This window comes from Ranitomeya variabilis, chromosome 6 (genome assembly GCF_051348905.1).
Source record: "Ranitomeya variabilis isolate aRanVar5 chromosome 6, aRanVar5.hap1, whole genome shotgun sequence".
Classification (NCBI taxonomy): Eukaryota; Metazoa; Chordata; class Amphibia; order Anura; family Dendrobatidae; genus Ranitomeya; species Ranitomeya variabilis.
This window is the reverse complement of record NC_135237.1, coordinates 249,900,448-249,914,364: the sequence shown is the minus strand read 5'-3', so window position 1 is coordinate 249,914,364 and position 13,917 is coordinate 249,900,448. Positions and strand designations below refer to the sequence as shown.

The 13,917-nt window shown below is 42.5% G+C and overlaps 1 protein-coding gene across 1 annotated transcript in view; it reads right to left on the bottom strand.

Moving 5' to 3' along the window:
* EPB41L4B (erythrocyte membrane protein band 4.1 like 4B) overlaps positions 1-13,917 on the bottom strand; it is a 1,243,532-nt gene that overhangs the window by 80,734 nt on the left and 1,148,881 nt on the right. Inside the window, exon 22 of the mRNA XM_077269578.1 lies at positions 13,069-13,146. Coding sequence (XP_077125693.1) covers positions 13,069-13,146 — 78 coding nt within the window. The remainder of the gene's footprint in view (positions 1-13,068; positions 13,147-13,917) is intronic.

Genomic DNA, 13,917 nt, shown 5'->3' with positions numbered 1-13,917 from the left:
CGTTGAAGTCGTTTCTCATGCTGTCGGTCAGACTTGTTAGGTTACGGAACTCTGGCACCAATACGATTTCTCCGTCTGTGGCTCCTAGCTTGGGCCTCCGGGGGATGTTCACGATTAGCGGCTGGATCATGTATTTCACTTGTTCATTGTATTGGTTCTTCTAGTAGTCCACAAAGCTGATGTCGCTTCCGTCTGCCTTCTTGAAGGTGGACACTGTAGTTATGTTCCAGGCGATCTCGTCTATATGGTAGATTTTAGTGTTGGACTTGGTGAGGACGATCTGTCCGATCAGCTCCTTGCAGCAGGCGTCCTGGAACCTCTGAGGGCCACACGAGGAGTAGAGGCTGCTCATGATGTCATGCACAGTCTCTATCCTGAGGACTTTATGGCTGACATCAATGCTCAACATGATGCTAGACTCGTACTGGAGGATGGAGGTGGAAAACCCCAGGCAGATGGCGAGCCAGTGGGCTCTGACTTCAGTGGCATTGCTCGGGTTGTAATAGTTGCGTCCTATCTGCTTCATATCCATTATCTTCAGGAGTCTTCGGAAAATGATGTTATAGAAATGGAAGCAGGTGGGCGAGGTCGGTGGAAGCTTGTCGGTCAGGGTGATTGTTAGCCGCACGTTTTCTCCATTTCGAGTTTGCCTGAACACCTCGGTGACCTTATTCATTCTTTTTGGTAAAAACAACATGGTTCCATCAAATGCCCGCGCCTTCCCAATGGTTTCTTCATGCTGGTACAGGAGGCCTACCGCAAATGCTTGGACTCCATGGCAGGGTTGAAGTCAACTTAATACTGGTACAGGGCCCACTGTGGTCGGGACACCAGCTTGATGTGGTTGGTCCCAAGAGCAATCTTGGTTCCAGAGGTGCCAGCTTTCAATTTTTGGACGTGTTCGATAGTCGGCCAGGTGTTCACCTCGATGTCATGGAAGTCATGCCTACAGCTGCCCCATTCCCCGATAGACACTGCAAGTCCAGCTGACACCTGCAAAACCTCGAGCGATGGTCTCTCTGCTGCTGCTGCCGGCGGACCTCTCTGGTGTCCTCTTCCGATGAGCAAAGGCTCAGCCGCTGGCTGCTGAGATCTGACTGTTGGCCGGGGTCCTTGGGGCTGCTTTACCTGTGCAGGTGGTCTTTGTGGAGCCTGCTCCTGCACCCAAGCGGGCCCAGGATCTTGCTCGTCAGCTCATCTTTTACTTCGTACACAAACCACGCACTAGTGTGTATTGGGCCTAGTTTTTAATGAGGCCGTCATCAATGTTTCCTCATTCTCCACCACTAGATCACTATGGTGTACATGTTGTATGCTGCTACAGCCAATCAATTTTTGGGCAAGGGTGTCTGATACCCATAAATAATTTTTTAAAACTGTAACCCCCATGGGAAATGTTTGTCAGCCCATGCACTTCGTGTATGGGCATTACAAGTCTAGGAGTCCTGCTCCCTTAAATTGGGCCTAGTTTTTAATGAGGCCTTCCTCCATCTCTTATCATTTTCCACCACTAGATCACCAGGATTCCAAGTGTTCTGTGCTGCTACAGACAGTCATTTTTTTGGCAAGGGTGTCTGTGATCCCAATTAAATATTTTTAAAAATGTATCCCCCATGGGGAAATGTTTGTCAGCCCATACGCTTAGTGTATGGGCATTACGAGTCTAGGAGACCCGCTCCTTTGTAATGGGACAGTTTTTTTATGAGGCCCTCCTCCATGATTCTTCCAAGGGGGGATTGGGGTGCGTGCAAATTTGGGTCAAGGCATTCAATGCATAAGGAAACAGTATGGCAGGACCAACTAAAGAATGTGAAGTGGGTTTTCCTGTGGCCATCCAGTACCAGGGTTCAAAGGCTTATTGGAGTGCATATGACTTGGTAGCAGGCCAGGCCTTGCAGATAATACATACGAAAACAGTATGGCAGGACCAACTGAAGAATGTGAAGAGGGTTTTCCTGTGGCCATCCAGTACCTGGGTTCAAAGGCTTATTGGGGTGCATGTGACTTGGTATCAGGGCAGGCCTTGCAGTTAATACATAAGAAAACATTATGGCAAGACCAACTGAAGAATGTGAAGTGGGTTTTCCTGTGGCTATCCATTACCTGGGTTCAAAGGCTAATTGGGGTGCATATGACTTGGTAGCAGGACAGGCCTTGCATTCAATGCAACATTTTTTCAGGAAGCTCTCCTGTACCTCTCATGAAAGGGTATTGGGGTGCGTTGTAATTCTTGGCAGCCTAGCCACTCACTGTATAGGCAATAACAGCATAGGAGACCCACTGTTTAACCCCTTCACCCCCAAGGGTGGTTTGCACGTTAATGACCGGGCCAATTTTTACAATTCTGACCACTGTCCCTTTATGAGGTTATAACTCTGGAACGCTTCAACGGATCTTGGCGATTCAGACATTGTTTTCTCGTGACATATTGTACTTCATGATAGTGGTAAAATTTCTTCGATATAACTTGCGTTTATTTGTGAAAAAAACGAATATTTGGCGAAAATTTTGAAAATTTCACACTTTTCCAACTTTGAATTTTTATGCCCTTAAATCACAGACATATGTCATGCAAAATACTTAATAAGTAACATTTCCCACATGTCTACTTTACATCAGCACAATTTTGGAACCAAAATTTTTTTTTGTGACGGAGTTATAAGGGTTAAAAGTTGACCAGCAATTTCTCATTTTTACAACACCATTTTTTTTTAGGGACCACATCTCATTTGAAGTCATTTTGAGGGGTCTATATGATAGAAAATACCCAAGTGTGACACCATTCTAAAAACTGCACCCCTCAAGGTACTCAAAACCACTTTCAAAAAAGTTTATTAACCCTTCAGGTGTTTCACAGGAATTTTTGGAATGTTTAAATAAAAATAAACATTTAACTTTTTTTCACACATAATTTATTTCAGCTCCAATTTGTTTTATTTTACCAAGGGTAACAGGAGAAAATAGACCCCCAAATTTGTTGTACAATTTGTCCTGAGTACGCTGATACCCCATATGTGGGGGTAAACCACTGTTTGGGCGCATGGCAGAGCTCGGAAGGAAAGGAGCGCCATTTGACTTTTCAATGCAAAATTGAGATGGGACGCCATGTTGCATTTGGAGAGCCCCTGATGTGCCTAAACATTGAAACCCCCCACAAGTGACACCATTTTGGAAAGTAGACCCCCTAAGGATCTTATCTAGATCTGTGGTGAGCACTTTGACCCAACAAGTGCTTCACAGAAGTTTATAATGCAGAGCCGTAAAAATAAAAAATCATATTTTTTCACAAAAATGATCTTTTCGCCCCCAATTTTTTATTTTCCCAAGGGTAAGAGAAGAAATTGGACCAGAAAAATTGTTGTGCAATTTGTCCTGAGTACGCTGATACCCCATATGTGGGTGTAAACCATTGTTTGGGCGCAGGGCAGAGCTCGGAAGGGAAGGAGCGCCATTTGACTTTTCAATGCAAAATTGACTGGAATTGAGATGGGACGCCATGTTGCGTTTGGAGAGCCCCTGATGTGCCTAAACATTGAAACCCTGTACAAGTGACACCATTTTGGAAAGTAGACCCCTTAAGGAACTTATCTAGATGTGTGTTGAGCACTTTGACCCAACAAGTGCTTCACAGAAGTTTATAATGCAGAGCCGTAAAAATAAAAAATCACATTTTTTCACAAAAATGATCTTTTCGCCCCCATTTTTTTATCTCCCCAAGAGTAAGAGAAGAAATTAGACCACAAAAGTTGTTGTGCAATTTGTCCTGAGTACGACGATACCCCATATGTGGGGGTAAACCACTGTTTGGGCGCATGGCAGAGCTCGGAAGGGAAGGAGCGCTATTTTACTTTTCAATGCAAAATTGACTGGAATTAAGATGGGATGCCATGTTGCGTTTGGAGAGCCCCTGATGTGCCTAAACATTAAAAACCCCCACAAGTGACCCCATATTGGAAACTAGACCCCCCAAGGAACTTATCTAGATGTGTTGTGAGAACTTTGAACCCCCAAGTGTTTCACTACAGTTTATAACGCAGAGCCGTGAAAATAAAAATTCCTTTTTTTTTCACAAAAATGATTTTTAGCCCCCAGTTTTGTATTTTCACAAGGGTATCAGGATAAATTGGACCCCAAAAGTTGTTGTCCAATTTGTCCTGAGTACGCTGATACCCCATATGTGGGGGGGAACCACTGTTTGGGCGCATGACAGAGCTCGGAAGGGAAGGAGCGCCATTTGGAATGCAGACTTAAATGGATTGGTCTGCAGGCGTCACGTTGCATTTGCAGAGCCCCTGATGTACCCAAACAGTACAAACCCCCCACAAGTGACCCCATATCGGAAACTAGACCCCCCAATGAACTTATCTAGATGTGTTGTGAGAACTTTGAACCCCCAAGTGTTTCACTACAATTTACAACGCAGAGCCGTGAAAATAAAAAATCCTTTTTTTCCCACAAAACTTATTTTTTGGCCCCCAGTTTTGTATTTTCCCAAGGGTAGCAGGAGAACTTGGACCCCAAAAGATGATGTCCAATTTGTCCTGAGTACGCTGATACCCCATATGTTGGGGTAAACCCCTGTTTGGGCACACGGGAGAGCTCTGAAGGGAAGGAGCACTGTTTTGCTTTTTCAACGCAGAATTGGCTGGAATTCAGATCGGATGCCATGTCCCGTTTGGAGAGCCCCTGATGTGCCTAAACAGTGGAAACCCCCCAATTATAACTGAAACCCTAATCCAAACACACCCCTTACCCTAATCCCAACAGTAACCCTAACTACTCCTCTAACCAAGACACACCCAACCCTATTCCCAACCGTAAATGTAATCCAAACCCTAACCCTATCTTTAGCCCCAACCCTAACTGTAGCCCCAACCCTAACCCTAGCCCTAACCCTAGCAATTACCCTAGCCCTATCACTAGCCCTAACACTAGCCGTAACACTAGCCCTAACCCTAGCCCCAACCCTAGCCCCAACCCTAGCCCTAACCCTAGCCCTAACCCTAGCCCCAACCCTAGCCCTAACCCTAACCCTAGCCCAAACCCTAGCCCCAACCCTAACCCTAGCCCTAACCCTTGCCCTAACCCTAGCCCTAACTCTAGTCCTAACTCTAGTTCTAACTCTAGTCCTAACTCTAGTCCTAACTCTAGCCCTAACCCTAACCCTAACGGGAAAATGGAAATAAATACATTTTTTAATTTTTTTATTTTTCCCTAACTAAGGGGGTGATGAAGGGGGGTTTGATTTACTTTTATAGCGGGTTTTTTAGCGGATTTTTTCTGATTGGCAGCCGTCACACACTGAAAGACGCTTTTCATTGCAAAAAATATTTTTTGCGTTACCACATTTTGAGAGCTGTAATTTCCACAGAGTCATGTGAGATCTTGTTTTTTGTGGGACGAGTTGACGTTTTTATTGGTAACATTTTCGGACACGTGACATTTTTTGATCGCTTTTTATTCCGATTTTTGTGAGGCAGAGTGATCAAAAACCAGCTATTCATGAATTTCTTTTGGGGGAGGCGTTTATACCGTTCCGCGTTTGGTAAAATTGATAAAGAAGTTTTATTCTTCGGGTCAGTACGATTACAGCGATATCTCATTTATATCATTTTTTTAATGTTTTTGCGCTTTTATACGATAAAAACTATTTTATAGAAAAAATAATTATTTTGGTATCGCTTTATTCTCAGGACTATAACTTTTTTATTTTTTTGCTGATGATGCTGTATGGCAGCTCGTTTTTTGCGGGACAAGATGACGTTTTCAGCGGTACCATGGTTATTTATATCAGTCTTTTTGATCGCGTGTTATTCCACTTTTTGTTCGGCGGTATGATAATAAAGCGTTGTTTTTTGCCTCGTTTTTTTTTTTTCTTACGGTGTTTACTGAAGGGGTTAACTAGTGGGGCAGTTTTATAGGTTGGGTCGTTACGGACGCAGCGATACTAAATATGTGTACTTTTATTGTTTTTTTTATTTTATTTAGCAAAAGAAATGTATTTATGGGAATAATATATATATTTTTTTTCTTTATTTAGGATATTTTTTTTATTTATTTTTTTACACATGTGGGGAATTTTGTTTAAACTTTTTTACTTTGTCCCAGGGGGGGACATCACAGATCATTGATCTGGCAGTGTGCACAGCACTCTGCCAGATCTGCGATCTGCTGTGCAGGGCTGCAGGCTTACCAAGTGTCTGCTCTGAGCAGACACTCGGTAAGCCACCTCTCTCCCTGCAGGACCCGGATGCCGCGGCCATCTTGGATCCGGGACCTGCGGCGAGGAGGGAGGTAGGAGACCCTCGGAGCAACGAGATCACATCGCGTTGCTCCGGGGGTCTCAGGGAAGCCCGCAGGGAGCCCCCTCTCTGCGCGATGCTTCCCTATACCGCCGGTACACCGCGATCATGTTTGATCGCGGTGTGCCGGGGGTTAATGTGCCGGGGGCGGTCCGTGACCGCTCCTGGCACATAGTGCCGTATGTCAGCTGCGATATGCAGCTGACACCCGGCCGCGATCGGCCACGCTCCCCCCGTGAGCGCGGCCGATCGCGTATGACGTACTATCCCGTCGGTGGTCATACGGGCCCACCCCACCTCGACGGGATAGTACGTCAGATGTCAGGAAGGGGTTAATAATGTCCCTTTAATAATATTAATGCTGCCTGATGCCCCTCTAAAAATAGGCTTTGTGACTTTAAGAGTCGCTCCTTCATAAATGAAACAATATGTGTCTCCTTATGTGTCACACACCACATGGCCAGCTAGGGTTGTTAAATGTTACAATGACATTTCCCAGTGAATGCATTTGTATTGGTTGAAAGCAATGTTAAAGTTGAAAAACGCATCAAAAACGCTGCATGTGAACATAGCCCAAGTGGTGGAGGAACATTTTGGTCTGGGGTTAATTATTTTGCCTTATATACAAGTCATTACCCTAGAAAGGATGTACCTTAACATATTTCCCAGCAAAATCCATTTTGGTTTAGTTTTTGTATGTTTTTTGGTGCACCTGTAAAAATTGTGTGAAATTCTGACCACATTGCTTACAGCTGTGACCTTGGAGTCAGGACTGCTTCCAGGGGTGATCCTCATGATGCTCCCATGTCATTTCAGCAGTGTTTCCATCATTTTCAGACGTTTTTAGACCTTAAAAGGACCCCCGAGGGGATTGCGGTAAAAATACTCAGGTTTCCCATAGACTTACATTGGGCTCGATGCTCGGGTCGAGTACTTGAGTATTCCAATTTGCTCGACCCGAGCAATGAGCACCCGAGCATTTTAGTGCTCGCTCATCACTACCAGCTATCTACTGGCTTTGTAATAATATGTTTTGCTTTGGCTGAAACAAAACAACGCTAAGGCTGGGTTCACATTGCGCTAGGGCACTCTGTCTAACGGACACGTTTTTAAGTAGTAAAAACGCAATGTAACGGACATTGTAACGCACCCATAGACTTTCATTTGTATGACGCATTGTAACGCATGTCAAAATTGTCATGCGTTTGCAACATTCTGTTTTTTATGACGTACCTTCGAACGCGGCCTGCAGCATTTTTGGGTCTGGTCAAGCTAACGCAAGATTAACGGAAGCGCTATTTCTGCCATTAAAGTCTATTGCTAATGCAGCCAGACGCAAATCAAGCAAAATGTCCAAATGAAACCATACGTTGGATTGTGTTAATGAGGGTGATGGGTGGTCCATGAGGGTCCATGTGGTCATGTGACAGGAAATATGATTGCAGCCATTTTGGAGCATATACTCTGCCAGCACATATTGTGAAAACGCCAGCAGCACAGTGTGTGTGTCTTGCAAGTGATCATAGGGAATGTAAGTACAATTATATGTATATATTTTTCTGTGTACATCATTTGAGTGTGTAGTGGACGTCGGATGTATGTGTACTAAATGTATTGTTTTGTTTGTACACAGATGTCGGACAGTGAGGGATCAAGCAGCAGCAGCGTGTCTGCAGTGTTCTCTTCCCAATCGGTATGCTTTCGATATAAAAAGCCACAATAATGTAGTGTGTCACTCCAGTGTATTGAGGTAATAATGTGTAATCATGTTTTTATTGCAAATAGGAATCTTCTGATCCCGAACCTGCCAGGCCACCCCCCAAAAAATTGGCAAAAGTGACAAAGAAGGTACATGCCACACATTTTTTTCCTTTTTTTTTTATTACAAAAACAAACATACAAAAGAAACATAACACAAGAAACATATATATAAAACTACGTTTAAAACCCTGGTTAAAAAACAACATACATATCATAACATAAACCAAACACTACAAGGACAGCCAACAAAAAAGAACGATTAAACATTGCAATACGATTTACAAAAATTTATACAAATTTAAAAGTGTTTTAAAAAAGCAAAAAAAATTGGATAAAAAGTCCTTAATAATAAAATGTAATTTTGGCGATGAGATAAAGTTATGCAACCAAAAATGAAATTCTACACTTTAATATAACGTTTTGTGTTTACATAGTCCAAGCAGCCGGCAAAAAAAAGAAGGAATATTGTGGTTGACGAAGAGCCCTTGGACATAGAGAACGAGACACTTATTAGGGTGTGTCCACGTTCAGGATTGCTTCAGGACTTGGTCAGGATTTTATGCAGGTAAAATCCTGACCAAATCTGCACCTGAGGTCACTGGCAGGTCACCTGCATTGTCCTTGAGTTTTTTCTGCAATGTAAGGACATGCTGCGTACCTAAAAGATGCGCCGCATGTGAGTTTTCTCGGGTGTGCCGCATGCGTCTTTTACTGCATAGTGGAGACAGGATTTCATGAAATCCCCTCCACTATGCTGTAACATCTGGACGCTGCGTTTTTTATGCATGCTGCTCAATGCTGCATCAAAAACGCAACGTTTCCTGAACGTGGACACATACCCTAATACTAGTGGAAGCAAATCCGTCCATATGGGATCAAAGTGACAGCTCCCACCACGATATTATTAAAAACCGGAAGTTGTGGGATAAAATAATATGCCAGTTGGACCCAGGATATTTGGATAAGTCCGCATCGTCTAAGAAAAAAATTGGTAATTATTGCTGAACTTTTAACGTGCAAAATGTAAAGTTTGCAAGCTGTCAAATAATTTTTTTTTTTTATGTTAAGCCGAAGCTGTCCATACCCTGTCGAGATCCATTAGAGATCGATTTGTACGGGACTTCCGCACCAGCCAAAACACCCCCAGTGGATCTGGTGGCAAACGTATCACCCCTTATGTTCATTATGAGCAATTGTTGTTTCTACAGAAAACATTGTCCCAGTGCTCGTAAGTAAAAAGCTTCGGTGTGAGAGACGAACAAGTATTTAACTAAAATCTCTTATAAATAATTTTTTTTTTTTTGGTTATAGAACTATATGCAGTACCGCTGCGCCTCAAGAGCCATCTCTACAGGAAACAAGCCAGCAGATGCACTGAAGATGTGTCTGGCCTGAGCAAGCCACGATCAATGGAGAGTACTAAAGTGGCTCCTGTTGTCAGTGACCGTTTGCAAGCACACCGCGGACGCAAGCGAGCATCTGCCAAAGATGAAGTTGATGCCATAATTGTAGATGGACTCCAACGGTTAGAGGATCTGTGTTGCAGTGAACACAGAGATCTAAGGCGGGAAATAACGGAATTGCAATCCCGTGAATCTGTATATGCAGCCAATGAGTGGAAGCTCCTGCTTTTGTCATATGTGCCTGCAGTTCAAAATATACCGGCGCACAGAAATATAATGTTTAGGCAAAGACTTAATGACCTAGTCGAGGAATTTTTGGGCCCCCAGGAACCCACTTCTTCGAGACCAAGAACCATGGACATGCCGTCATACAAACCAAAATACAGAGGCCAGGGTGAACAGAGTATGGAAATGCAAAGGGAATGTAGCAGTCCAGCGTACAGTTGGGCAGACAATACGCCCGCTCAATATCACAGTCTGTAACTACTGTTTAAACAATCACCAAACTTTGGCAATTCCTGCGTTTAAATTGTTTGTGTAAAAATTTTTTTGTACCCAAGTTAATCGTGTATGTTTTTGTTCATCCCTATGGGATCTCAAATGTTAAAATGTTTACCAACAATCAGGTTGGACGCACAATGTCCTCAGAATATTTTTTAGTAAAGTTAACTCTTATTATAACATTTCATATTCTTGTATGGAGTGAACTTTTTACAATTGATTAAGGTAATATAAAATTTTTTTTAAAAAAGGGAATTTCCCCACACATTGCACCAATATAAACAGGCTTCAACATTTTCACACGTTTGTCTTGCCATGGAACAAGACCTTCATGTATGAAGTAATTTGCAAATTGATCACGAATCCTCATTATTTCAACTGTAGAACGAACAGTTGTCGAATCTATGCTCATGAGGTTCGACTCACAGTCATGGGGTCATCCACCTGGGGTTCATGCCTGGAAACAAAATTGTGCAGGCAGATGCATGCCTTCACTAGATGGTCCACATTTTCAGGTTGCAGTTGCATGCAAGTTAGTAATACAGTATATGCCATTTTAAGGTCAAAATACCAAAGGCACATTCCACATAACGTCTTGCCCGGCTCAAACGATAATTAAACATGTGTCTTGTGTAGTTTAGACTATGGCTTGAGTACGGCTTTAGGAGATTGCGTCCGAGTTGGAACGCCTCATCCCCAACTAAAACATAGGGCAAACTTGGGCCTTCGGTCCCCGGAAGAGGTCGTGCTGAGGGTATGTTGAAGTTGTTGCTGTACAAACATTTCCCCATTTTAGACTCTTTGAAGACTCTGGAATCGTTCATCCGTCCATATGCACCAATATCCAAAGAAACAAAACGGTATCTACCATCTGCAATAGCCATCAATACAATGGAAAAGTATTTCTTAGGGCTGTCCCACACGTCCAGATAATTCCGGTACCGGAAAAAATCGGTACCGGAGTTATCCGTGTCCGTGTGCCCGTGAGCTCACGTAGGCCATACGGAGCGTGTGGTACCCACGCGTGTGGTACACTGCATCGTGCTGAAGCCGCGATTCATATCTTTTGTGCAGCAGCGTTTGCTGCATAGAAGATATGAATAATAGTGTTTAAAATAAAGATCTATCTGTCCGCCGCCCTCCCACCCACTGTGCGCCCCCCCGTTGTTCTGAAAATACTCACCCGCTCCCTCGTTGGCTGTCGCGGCTTCAGCACCATGTGGGGGGGGACAGGGCTAACTGTAGCGCTGTCTCCTGCATGCCACACGGACTGCACACGGAGAAGGTCCATGTGTGGTCCGTGTTTTACATGGACCCATTGACTTTAATGGGTCCGTGTAATACGTGCGCTCCCACGAACACTGACATGTCTCCGTGTTTGGCACACGGAGACACGGTCCGCAAAAAATCAATGACATCTGCACAGATGCATTGATTTTTATGGGTCTACGTGTGTCAGTGGCTCCGGTACGTGAGGAAACTGTCACCTCACGTACCGGAGCCACTGACGTGTGAAACCGGCCTTATAGTTATAGTAGAGGGATCCACTATGCACTGGTTTCTGAATCCGAATGTGCTTGCCATCCACGGCACCAATACATTGGGGAAATTAGCCACATCCTCAAAATGTTTGGAAACCGATAGCCACATCTCTGTTGTCAGGGTTGGTAGCACAAGTGGTTGTAAGTTGTTCCAAATGGCATCACAAGTTTCACGAACTAATTGGCAAACGGTTGATTTCCCCAGTCGAAATTGAAAATGCAGTGACGCAAAAGATTCTCCGGTAGCTAGATATCTGTCGGAAAACAAACAAACAAAAAAATTAGCACTATGGACATATTGATAAGATTTTAAAGGACAACTAAAATAAAGACAAGTTAAAATGGAATCGGACAATTGCCAAAGTGTACATAATTATATGAGATATGCTCCACGATAAATTACATCCTGTCTTTTTCAATAGAACAATGTTAAAAAAGGATAATTACCTCAGAGTCACCACTAAACGTTGCTCTACACAAATACTATCACGGAAACTGCTGCGCTGATGATGTATCTCATCCTTCACATGCGAGAGCAGAACATCAAAGGTCTCAATGGACATCCGAAGATAACATTGAAATTTAAAGGGATGATCCCGAAGCTGAACATACAGGGTGTGAAAGGCACCATATGTATTCCGTAAAAAATTCACTTCATGGATCCAATATCTCCTTTGGGAAATACGCCTTCTCTGCCGAAGTCGCAACTGCATTAAGCGAAATATAACAAGCTCAGACACAAACATCTTGCTAGCAGAAGTTCACTCAATGCTTGCAAAATGGAGAATGTTTTCCATATACACCCAACGCTGACAAAAGAGCAAAAAAAAAAGAAAAAAGAACAACTTTATTGACAGTGCCTGAACGGTGACAAAAGGATGCTTCACGAACGGACATCAAAATGACATAAACACAGTCACGTGCGTTAATGCATGCGTTAACGTGAAGCCAAATTTTCACCAAATTTGGCTAATTTCTGGACATGCGTTTAACGGATCCGTTAAACGGATTGTACTAAACGCAGTGTGAACCTAGCCTAAGCCTATAGACATTCTTAGAATGATCTGCAAGATGTTATTCTCTAAGATGTACTCACAGAAATCAGATGCCTCAAAGTCTTTTGAGACATTGCGATACTTCTAAATTAATCATTGCTTATATTTCGGTTATGCATTGTTTAATTATTATTTATATGCAACGTTCTTTGGTTTGGTTTGGACATGTGGTGGGACTCCATGAATGAGAGAATTTTTACTGAACTATTGTTCCTTTTTGCAGCAGGTCAGATCTGTCATTTTCGCCTCTGTTTTATTTATCTCTTATCTTTATCCCTTCTTAATTGTAACTGTTGTTCTCAGCAAATTTCCTTTTTATTCAAATCCCCTGTGTATATTGGTTCATTGCTAGGTAATACAGAGTTCCATATCACTATTATGAAAGAAAAAGTGATGAATCATGCCAGATCATAAGTGTATCATTATATTCTGTATTATCCCATGTGATACATACAGTTATTTTTTACAAATAAGAATTCCAAAAGTAGACAAAGTTTAATCATACCATTGGTGTAGCTTCTGTGAAATCCATTAAAAGATCCCCTGGTTCTAATGTAAAGGAGCTGCTCGCTCTACTAGGACTCTGCAAAAGAATATTTTTAATAATTATTTTCTTCCAAAGCAGTTAAAAAACAAAAAGTCGCAAAATTCTTTCACGAGTATACACACAGTATATGCTGTATACTGTACATTACATAGAATAGAATAATACATATTTTATATATAGATACAAGCTGAGTGAAGCTACTGTCACATCTGCATATAAAATTGACGAGTGCAACGTGAGAAAAAAAAATTGCCTTTCACAATTCTATTCAACTAGGAAGCATTTATCTCCATATTGGGGTGAGGAAAAAAATTGCAGCATGCTGCTTATGGCTGCGTAAAATGGGCAAAACTTACCAATGCAAATCAATGGGAGGAAAAAACAAACAAAAGAAAATCGCACAGTGCACGACCATGCATGTGCTGTGCGATTTTTACACACTTATCTCATATGAAAACTAAAATTTCATCAGCAGAGCACAGTAAATTCATAGCATGAGCCATGAGAATAGAATAGATATATAGAAAGATGTCATTGAGATATATAATTAGTGCAGTGCATGGACTTGAAGTTAGCTAAACTATAAATAAAAGAAAAAAATTATATGGAGTCCCCCTTATTTTTATTAACCAGCTGAGGGAAAGCAGACAGCTGAGAGCTGGTCTTAATAGTCTGGAAAGTGGGCAGTAAACATGGTTCTAAAGAGGCTATTAATATCAGCTGACAGCTGTCTACCTAGCCTTTACTGGTTATTAAAAAGGATGTGTCCCCCATATTTTAATAACCAGCAAAGGCTGAGCAGACCAC